Here is a 10909-nt window from a genome sequence, read left to right as displayed (position 1 = left end):
TCCATCCTCCCCTTCCCATCCCTCCCACTCTCTCTGAGCAGTGTTCTTCTCCTCCCTCCTCCCCTCCCCTTCCCATCCCTCCCACTCTCTCTGAGCAGTGTTCTTCTCCTCCCTCCTCCCCTCCCCTTCCCATCCCTCCCACTATCTCTGAGCAGTGTTTTCTTATCCTCCCTCCTCCCCTCCCCTTCCCATCCCTCCCACTCTCTCTGAGCAGTGTTCTTATCCTCCCTCCCCCTTCCCTTCCCATCCCTCCCACTCTCTCTAAGCAGTGTATTCTTATCCTCCCACCTCCCCTCCCCTCCCCTTCCCATCCCTCCCACTCTGAGCAATGTTCTTCTCCTCCATCCTCCCCTTCCCATCCCTCCCACTCTCTCTGAGCAGTGTTCTTATCCTCCCTCCTCCCCTCCCCTTCCCATCCCTCCCACTCTCTCTGAGCAGTGTTTCCTTATCCTCCCTCCTCCCCTTCCCTTCCCATCCCTCCCACTCTCTCTGAGCAGTGTTCTTATCCTCCCTCCTCCCCTCCCCTTCCCAACCCTCCCACTCTCTCTGAGCAGTGTTCTTCTCCTCCCTCCTCCCCTCCCCTTCCCATCCCTCCCACTCTCTCTGAGCAGTGTTCTTCTCCTCCCTCCTCCCCTCCCCTTCCCATCCCCCCCACTCTCTCTGAGCAGTGTTCTTCTCCTTCATCCTCCCCTTCCCATCCCTCCCACTCTCTCTAAGCAGTGTTTTCTTATCCTCCCTCCTCCCCTCCCCTCCCCTTCCCATCCCTCCCACTCTGAGCAATGTTCTTCTCCTCCCTCCTCCCCTCCCCTTCCCATCCCTCCCACTCTCTCTGAGCAGTGTTCTTCTCCTCCCTCCTCCCCTCCCCTTCCCATCCCTCCCACTCTCTCTGAGCAGTGTTCTTCTCCTCCCTCCTCCCCTCCCCTTCCCACCCCCCTCCCCCCACTCTCTCTGAGCAGTGTTCTTCTCCTCCCTCCTCCCTTCCCCTTCCCACCCCCCCTCCCCCCACTCTCTCTGAGCAGTGTTCTTCTCCTCCCTCCTCCCCTTCCCACCCCCCCTCCCACTCTGAGCAATGTTCTTCTCCTCCCTCCTCCCCTTCCCATCCCTCCCACTCTCTCTGAGCAATGTTCTTCTCCTCCCTCCTCCCCTTCCCATCCCTCCCACTCTCTCTGAGCAGTGTTCTTCTCCTCCCTCCTCTCTTCCCCTTCCCACCCCCCCTCCCCCCACTCTCTCTGAGCAGTGTTCTTCTCCTCCCTCCTCCCCTTCCCATCCCTCCCACTCTGAGCAATGTTCTTCTCCTCCCTCCTCCCCTTCCCATCCCTCCCACTCTCTCTGAGCAGTGTTCTTCTCCTCCCTCCTCCCCTTCCCTTCCCATCCCTCCCACTCTCTCTGAGCAGTGTTCTTATCCTCCCTCCTCCCCTCCCCTTCCCATCCCTCCCACTCTCTCTGAGCAGTGTTCTTCTCCTCCCTCCTCCCCTCCCCTTCCCATCCCTCCCACCCTCTCTGAGCACTGTTTTCTTATCCTCCCTCCTCCCCTCCCCTTCCCGTCCCTCCCACTCTCTCTGAGCAGTGTTCTTATCCTCCCTCCCCCTTCCCTTCCCATCCCTCCCACTCTCTCTAAGCAGTGTATTCTTATCCTCCCTCCTCCCCTCCCCTCCCCTTCCCATCCCTCCCACTCTGAGCAATGTTCTTCTCCTCCATCCTCCCCTTCCCATCCCTCCCACTCTCTCTGAGCAGTGTTCTTCTCCTCCCTCCTCCCCTCCCCTTCCCATCCCTCCCACTCTCTCTGAGCAGTGTTCTTCTCCTCCCTCCTCCCCTCCCCTTCCCATCCCTCCCACTATCTCTGAGCAGTGTTTTCTTATCCTCCCTCCTCCCCTCCCCTTCCCATCCCTCCCACTCTCTCTGAGCAGTGTTCTTATCCTCCCTCCCCCTTCCCTTCCCATCCCTCCCACTCTCTCTAAGCAGTGTATTCTTATCCTCCCACCTCCCCTCCCCTCCCCTTCCCATCCCTCCCACTCTGAGCAATGTTCTTCTCCTCCATCCTCCCCTTCCCATCCCTCCCACTCTCTCTGAGCAGTGTTCTTATCCTCCCTCCTCCCCTCCCCTTCCCATCCCTCCCACTCTCTCTGAGCAGTGTTTCCTTATCCTCCCTCCTCCCCTTCCCTTCCCATCCCTCCCACTCTCTCTGAGCAGTGTTCTTATCCTCCCTCCTCCCCTCCCCTTCCCATCCCTCCCACTCTCTCTGAGCAGTGTTCTTATCCTCCCTCCTCCCCTCCCCTTCCCATCCCTCCCACTCTCTCTGAGCAGTGTTTCCTTATCCTCCCTCCTCCCCTTCCCTTCCCATCCCTCCCACTCTCTCTGAGCAGTGTTCTTATCCTCCCTCCTCCCCTCCCCTTCCCATCCCTCCCACTCTCTCTGAGCAGTGTTTCCTTATCCTCCCTCCTCCCCTTCCCTTCCCATCCCTTCCACTCTCTCTGAGCAGTGTTCTTATCCTCCCTCCTCCCCCAATCCTCAGTTCTCATCTTCTTCCTATTTTTTATTTTTATTATTTACTACTCTCCCCCTGTAGGCCACGCAAGCTCACAGAACGGGACCGTTCGTCTGTCCTCTGTTGCAACACTCACTACCGAGTTCCAAACTGCTTCTGGAAGCAACATCAGCACAATAACTGTTCGTTGGGAGCTTCATGAAATGGGTTTCCATGGCCGAGCAGCCGGATACAAGCCTAAGATCACCATGCGCAGTGTCGGCTGGAGTGGTGTAAAACTCACCGCCATTGGACTCTGGAGCAGAGGAAACACGTACTCTGGAGTGAAGTTTTTTTAATGGTTCAGGCCCCTTAGTTCCAGTGAAGGGAAATCTTAACGCTACAGCATTCAAAGGCTTTCTAGATGCATTCAATGGCATTTGGGATGAATTGGAACGGCGACTGCGAGCCAGGCCTAATCGCGCAACCTCACCAATGCTCTTGTGGCTGAATGGAAGCAAGTCCCCGCAGCGATGTTCCAACATCTAGTGGAAAGCCTTCCCAGAAGACTGGAGGCTGTTATAGCAGCAATGTTCCAACATCTAGTGGAAAGCCTTCCCAGAAGAGTGGAGGCTGTTATAGCAGCAATGTTCCAACATCTAGTGGAAAGCCTTCCCAGAAGACTGGAGGCTGTTATAGCAGCAATGTTCCAACATCTAGTGGAAAGCCTTCCCAGAAGACTGGAGGCTGTTATGGCAGCAAAAGGGGGGGACCAACTCCATATTAATGCCCAAGATTTTGGAATGAGATGTTCGATGAGCAGGTGTCCACATACTTTTGGTCATGTGGTGTATTTTACATTGCCAAAGCAAGTGAAATAAACAATATAAACAAAACTGAGAAAAAACTCATTAAACAACATTAACATTTTTTTTTTAGAAATTAACAGTTAAAGATTGAATTCAAAAAGGTTTTAAAATGATAGACATTTCATGTGTTTATATTATCAGCCATGTATAATGTTTTAGTAATGTCCAATAGTACAATAGTACAATAGTACAAATAGAGAACGAAGACAAATAATCTGATAAGTGGTGATATTTACAATGTTGTTTGCACTCCACAGGTTGCTCTTTTTCCATGACAACGGTCCACAAATCTCACTGCTATGATTGTAGTTTGTGGCATTTCACCTAACATAAAGGAGTTCATCACTGTTGGATCTGTCCTCTCTGTTAAGAGCCATAAAGTGACAATTTGCTCTGTTTTTTTAGTTGATTCTTTCCACTGTGTCACATAGTTATATATTTGCTTTCTCATCATTTGGTTGCGTCTAATTGTGTTTCTGGCCTGGGGCTCTGTGGGGTCTGTTTATGAACTGAGACCGGGAACCAGCTGGCTGAGGGGACGTCTGTCTGTCTGTCTGTCTGTCTGTCTGTCTGTCTGTCTGTCTGTCTGTCTGTCTGTCTGTCTGTCTGTCTGTCCTGTCTGTCCTGTCCTGTCTGTCTGTCTGTCTGTCTGTCTGTCTGTCTGTCTGTCTGTCTGTCTGTCTGTCTGTCTGTCTGTCTGTCTGTCTGTCTGTCTGTCTGTCTGTCTGTCTGTCTGTCTGTCTGTCTGTCTGTCTGTCTGTCTTCTCCCCTCCCCCTCTCAGAGTGATGACATCACGAACAGCCGGTCTTAAATCAACCAGTAGGATTGCAGCATAGCAGTGGTGCTGACTCCATTCTCTCTGCCCCTCTCCCTCCTCTCTCTCTCTCTTGCTGCCCTCTCATTTCTCCACACTACTGCTAACATGGCTGAGGCATTCGCAGGCACATGGAACCTGAAGGAGAGCAAGAACTTTGATGAATACATGAAGGCCCTGGGTGAGCAGCGTGTGTGTGTGTGTGTGTGTGTGTGTGTGTGTGTGTGTGTGTGTGTGTGTGTGTGTGTGTGTGTGTGTGTGTGGAGTAACGGTAAAGTGGTAAAGCATGGGGTGTGTGTCCCTCCGTTCCTCCGTCCCTCCGTCCCTCCCTCCCTCCCTGCCTGCCTGCTGGTGTATGGGTACACTTGTGAGAAGGGTGTGACTGTTCATCAATACTTAAAGGTGTGTGTTTGTGTGCAGTCGCATATGTGCATTCTTGTGCAGATATTGAGTGTGTTTGTGAACACATACACACATATGCGCAAAAAATACACACACACGCAGGTGTTTATTTATTTATGCACGCCCACCATATGTGTGTGTGTGTGTAAGTAGCAGAGCATGTGTGTGTGTGCATGTTAGTAGCAGAGCATGTGTGTGTGTGTGTAAGTAGCAGAGCATGTGTGTTTAAAGGGATAAAACAGGATTTGGACATTTTTTTAAACCTTTATTTAACTAGGACGCTAACCCTGGCCAATTATGCGCCACCCTATGGTGCTCCCAGTCACGGCCGGTTGTGATACAGCCTTGAAATCAAACCAGGGTCTGTAGTGACGCCTCTAGCACTTAGACCGCTGCGCCACTCGTAAAAACTAAAACATAAAAACTACCTCTAACTACCTTCATACTGGATGCAGAGACATAAAAACTACCTCTAACTACCTTCATACTGGATGTAGAGACATAAAAACGACCTCTAACTACCTTCATACTGGATGCAGAGACATAAAAACTACCTCTAACTACCTTCATACTGGATGCAGAGACATAAAAACTACCTCTAACTACCTTCATACTGGATGTAGAGACATAAAAACTACCTCTAACTACCTTCATACTGGATGCAGAGACATAAAAACTACCTCTAACTACCTTCATACTGGATGCAGAGACATAAAAACTACCTCTAACTACCTTCATACTGGATGCAGAGACATAAAAACTACCTCTAACTACCTTCATACTGGATGCAGAGACATAAAAACTACCTCTAACTACCTTCATACTGGATGCAGAGAGCTCATATTAAGTAGATAAAGGGCTTCATTGCCACAATCACAAAGTGTCCCTTTCAAGGGACAATGCAGACGTTAATGTCAGGCATGGGAAGACTGGGTGTGGTCGGGACAATTGCAAAAAGAGAGAGAAGGAAGAGGGAAGAGAGGGAAAGGGACAGAAGGAGAGCGAGAGAAGTAGGAACAGAACAGTGGAGGCTGTTGGGGAGAAGCTATAAGAGGACGGCCTCATTGTATTGGCTGGAATGGAATCAATGGCACGGAGCCGAACATGTGGTTTCCATACGTTTGATAGCGTTCCATTTATTTAATTCCAGCCAATACAATGAGCTCATCCTTCTATAGCCCCTCCCACCAGCCTCCACTGGAACATTAAAAGATGGAGATAGAAAATCAGGAGGGAGAGAGCAGCAAGATGTGTGACCTGTTGCCACAAGAAAAGAGCAACCAGTGAAGAACAAACACCATTGTAAATACAACCCATATTTATGATAATTTATTTTCCCTTGTGTACCCTTAACCATTTGTACATCGTTGCAACACTGTATATTTACATAATATGACATTTGTAATGTCTTTATTGTTTTGAAACGTCTGTATGTGTAATGTTTACTGTTCATTTTTTATTGTTTATTTCACTTTTGTATAATATCTACCTCACTTGCTTTGGCAATGTTAACACGTTTCCCATGCCAATAAAGCCCCTTGAATTGAATTGAATTGAGAGAGAGAGGAGAGAGGGGGGGGGGGGGGGGAGAAGAAAGAGAGAGAGAGACTTTAAATGGGGGAGGGGGATATGCCTCCACTGTGAGAAACACACACACACACACACACACACACACACACAAAGGGGTGGAATTCTCTGAAAGAGCGCTCCTTGTCTGAAGCTAGCATTGTGAGGAGGGGTTGAATATTAACATAGTGTGTGTGTGTGTGTGCCTGTGTGCGACCCTTGTTTGGTGACTGATGGGCGTTATTAGCATCGACGTGTCTGCGCTTGTCACCATGGCAATGACCCCTAACCCCAGACCCAACTCTCCTGATCACAGGCGACACACACTGGCTGTTTGTTGTATGAGTGTGTCACGTTTAGCCTTGGGAGATAAACTCAGCTGTTACAGAAACGTTACTTCAGTTGAGGGCAGAAGGACTCTAGACCGTACCCCTCCACACTCAGCCCAGTACCCCTCCACACTCAGCCCGGTCAACGGCTAGACCGTACCCCTCCACACTCAGCCCGGTACCCCTCCACACTCAGCCCGGTCAACGACTAGACCGTACCCCTCCACACTCAGCCCGGTCAACGGCTAGACCGTACCCCTCCACACTCAGCCCGGTCAACGACTAGACCGTACCCCTCCACACTCAGCCCAGTACCCCTCCACACTCAGCCCGGTCAACGGCTAGACCGTACCCCTCCACACTCAGCCCAGTACCCCTCCACACTCAGCCCGGTCAACGGCTAGACCGTACCCCTCCACACTCAGCCCGGTACCCCTCCACACTCAGCCCGGTCAACGGCTAGACCGTACCCCTCCACACTCAGCCCGGTACCCCTCCACACTCAGCCCGGTCAACGACTAGACCGTACCCCTCCACACTCAGCCCAGTACCCCTCCACACTCAGCCCGGTCAACGGCTAGACCGTACCCCTCCACACTCAGCCCGGTCAACGACTAGACCGTACCCCTCCACACTCAGCCCAGTACCCCTCCACACTCAGCCCGGTCAACGGCTAGACCGTACCCCTCCACACTCAGCCCGGTCAACGGCTAGACCGTACCCCTCCACACTCAGCCCGGTACCCCTCCACACTCAGCCCAGTACCCCTCCACACTCAGCCCGGTACCCCTCCACACTCAGCCCAGTACCCCTCCACACTCAGCCCGGTCAACGGCTAGACCGTACCCCTCCACACTCAGCCCGGTCAACGGCTAGACCGTACCCCTCCACACTCAGCCCGGTACCCCTCCACACTCAGCCCAGTACCCCTCCACACTCAGCCCGGTACCCCTCCACACTCAGCCCAGTACCCCTCCACACTCAGCCCGGTCAACGGCTAGACCGTACCCCTCCACACTCAGCCCGGTACCCCTCCACACTCAGCCCAGTACCCCTCCACACTCAGCCCGGTCAACGGCTAGACCGTACCCCTCCACACTCAGCCCGGTACCCCTCCACACTCAGCCCGGTCAACGGCTAGACCGTACCCCTCCACACTCAGCCCGGTACCCCTCCACACTCAGCCCGGTCAACGACTAGACCGTACCCCTCCACACTCAGCCCAGTACCCCTCCACACTCAGCCCGGTCAACGGCTAGACCGTACCCCTCCACACTCAGCCCGGTCAACGGCTAGACCGTACCCCTCCACACTCAGCCCGGTACCCCTCCACACTCAGCCCGGTCAACGACTAGACCGTACCCCTCCACACTCAGCCCAGTACCCCTCCACACTCAGCCCGGTCAACGGCTAGACCGTACCCCTCCACACTCAGCCCAGTACCCCTCCACACTCAGCCCGGTCAACGGCTAGACCGTACCCCTCCACACTCAGCCCGGTCAACGGCTAGACCGTACCCCTCCACACTCAGCCCGGTCAACGTCTCTGATGACTTTGGCTGAATGTTTGAAGAAAAACACACAAACTAGAGATTAGAGTGTGTGTGTGTGTGTGTGTGTGTGTGTGTGTGTGTGTGTATGCGCGCGCGCGCGCGCGTTAGATGCAACGAGAACAGTCAGTGGTGCATTGTCTGGTCACAAGTCTGTTCCCTTTAGTACCGCTTGTTCTCTTTTTGACCTATAGTCACCATAGTTACAATACGTTGTTATGGCCTTGTGGAATAGTCAGTTACACATCATGAATACCAAAAGTGTGGGTGCGTTCGTTCATTGCATTTGGGTTTTTCCTCAGAAATGAACGTCAACGTTTAGGGTGGGGCCGTATTGGCAGCAGTATATAACTATCCATCCAGATGATGGCTCGGCTATAACAGTCGTATCCCGAATCTGAAGTCTTTAACCCTGCCATGTGTTTTTTGATTGACAGGTGTGGGCTTTGCAACACGCCAGGTTGGCGGTATGACCAAGCCCACCACCGTCATCGAGGTAGCGGGAGACACGGTCACTCTGAAGACGCAGAGCACCTTCAAGAACACCGAGATCAACTTCAAACTGGGAGAGGAGTTCGACGAGACCACCGCCGACGACAGGAAGGTCAAGGTAAGAGGTCAGGAGCGCTAAGAGACCGACCTAAGTCCGAGATGGCTAGCTGCTAGTCATACATTATGGTGGTGGTGGCAACGATATGTTTTTTATCATTTTTATGGCTAACGCGTTAAACTTTACGGCTAATACGCATTATGAGGCCGTTATAAAGCATCGTAAGAGTTGTCACGAGTGTGTATCCTTATAATGGGGTGAAAGGTCAGGAGGTCAGGCGTTAGGGGCCGAGAGGTTAAGTATGACGGACCATAGCAAAATGGTTGTATCTGCCATGATATACATCAGAGGTCTCAGTAGGAGAAAACAGACCGACTACCTGGATCAAACAGAGGCTTTACATTGTTGGGTGGGTCAGTTAGGGTTGAGGGGGTCAAAGATAAGAGGTGAGAGGTCAAGGTGGATGAGTTGTAGCTGTGTGACAAGACACAAATGCTACATCGATCAAAGAGAGAAAGGGTAGAGAGAGAGAGAGAGAGAGAGAGAGAGAGAGAGGAGGGGGGATGGGGGAGAAAGGCTACTGAGCATGATCTGAGTGAACAGAAAGACACACAATGTCTTATTGTTGAGGAATGGTTACTCGTGGTAGGGTGGGTGTGTAATGTATAGAGTGTGTGTGTATCTAGCAACTTTAACTCTTGATGGGTGGGCACACATGCTACATACACTCTTAGAAAAAAGGGTTCCAAAATGTTTTTTCGGCTGTCCCCATAGAATAACCATTTTTAGTTCCAGTTAAAACCCTTTTTGGTTCCAGGTAAAACCCTTTTTAGTTCCAGGTAAAGCCCTTTTTAGTTCCAGGTAAAACCCTTTTTAGTTCCAGTTAAAACCCTTTTTAGTTCCAGGTAAAACCCTTTTTAGTTCCAGGTAAAACCCTTTTTGGTTCCAGGTAAAACCCTTTTTAGTTCCAGGTAAAACCCTTTTTAGTTCCAGGTAAAACCCTTTTTAGTTCCAGGTAAAACCCTTTTTAGTTCCAGGTAAAACCCTTTTTAGTTCCAGGTAAAACCCTTTTTAGTTCCAGGTAAAACCCTTTTTGGTTCCAGGTAAAACCCTTTTTAGTTCCAGGTAAAACCTTTTTTAGTTCCAGGTAAAACCCTTTTTAGTTCCAGGTAAAACCCTTTTTAGTTCCAGGTAAAACCCTTTTTAGTTCCAGGTATAAAAAAAACGCTTTTTTCCTCCTTCTGCAGAAAGGGAACCAAAAGGGAACCAAAAGGGTTCTCCAAAGGGTTCTCCTATGGGGACAGCCGAAGAACCGTATTAGGTTTTAGACAGACCCTTTTTTTCTAAGAGTGTGCAGTAGGCATTCTTTATCTGGCAATTACATACACATTAACCTCAGTCTCAAACCCCCTGAGACTTCTCCTTTATCAGCAGTAGATTGTACCGTCTAATCTCCTCTCCAGTTTCCCCATTCAGTGTTTGTTCATAACTCCTAATGTCTCATTCTCTCTCTAGTCCCTAATAACGGTTGAGGGTGGTAAGATGATTCACGTGCAGAAGTGGGACGGCAAGGAGACCACTCTGGTTCGTGAAGTCAGCGGCAACGCCCTCGAACTGGTCAGTACTGTGTGTGTGTGTGTGTATTGGTGTTAAATCTTACATGTAAGAATGTGTCTGTTGTATATCTAACTCTCCTCTCCTCTCCTCTCCTCTCCTCTCCTCTCCTCTCCTCTCCTCTCCTCTCCTCTCCTCTCCTCTCCTCTCCTCTCCTCTCCACAGACACTGAATCTTGGTGATGTCATCTGCACACGCTCCTACATCAAGGCCGAGTAACAACGTCCACCAAAAACTATCCTTTACCACACCTGCCAAAATAACAACAACCCTTCACCCTTAACCCCGATCCCCACTGTAACGACCTCTAACCCCTGTCTGACCTCTAACCCCCGACCCCTTCTATGTTGTCCCGTCCTTCTCTTTGTAGTGCTTCTCCTTTGTATGAAACACTGAATAAATTCCACTGACGTTTATTTTCTTCTCTAAAGCCTTCCTGAGTTCTTCTCTGTCAGTCACCTCACAATCCCCATGACAACAGTCACAACACCTACATCAGAGGCTCGACTTTCATCAATCCACAGGGATTTTGCCACTGGCCTGGAGGAAACTCAGTGAATCTACTAACTGTGTGTAGCAACCATTTTGTGCCAAATGGCTCATCACGTGTTTCAGTTGTAGCAGCCATCTGGGTGGGTTATGGCAGCCATTTTGTGCCAAATGGCTCATCACGTGTTTCAGTTGTAGCAGCCATCTGGGTGGGTTATGGCAGCCATTTTGTGCCAAATGGCTCATCACGTGTTTCAGTTGT

At 50.8% G+C, this 10909-nt stretch overlaps 1 protein-coding gene across 1 annotated transcript; it reads left to right on the top strand.

Moving 5' to 3' along the window:
* Positions 1 to 4142: 4142 nt before the first annotated feature.
* On the top strand, positions 4143 to 10574 carry LOC110487896 (fatty acid-binding protein, heart). Its single transcript, XM_036971158.2, has 4 exons — positions 4143 to 4329; positions 8432 to 8604; positions 10060 to 10161; positions 10324 to 10574. The coding sequence occupies exons 1-4, from the start codon at positions 4257 to 4259 to the stop codon at positions 10375 to 10377; spliced, it is 402 nt and encodes a 133-aa protein (XP_036827053.1). The 5' UTR covers positions 4143 to 4256; the 3' UTR covers positions 10378 to 10574.
* The last annotated feature ends 335 nt before the right edge of the window (positions 10575 to 10909 follow it).

The sequence above is a fragment of the Oncorhynchus mykiss genome, chromosome 30 (assembly GCF_057628025.1).
Source record: "Oncorhynchus mykiss isolate SJ-2025 chromosome 30, ASM5762802v1, whole genome shotgun sequence".
NCBI classification, from domain to species: domain Eukaryota; kingdom Metazoa; phylum Chordata; class Actinopteri; order Salmoniformes; family Salmonidae; genus Oncorhynchus; species Oncorhynchus mykiss.
Note: the sequence above shows the minus strand (reverse complement) of the source record. Positions and strands in the feature narration are given on the sequence as shown.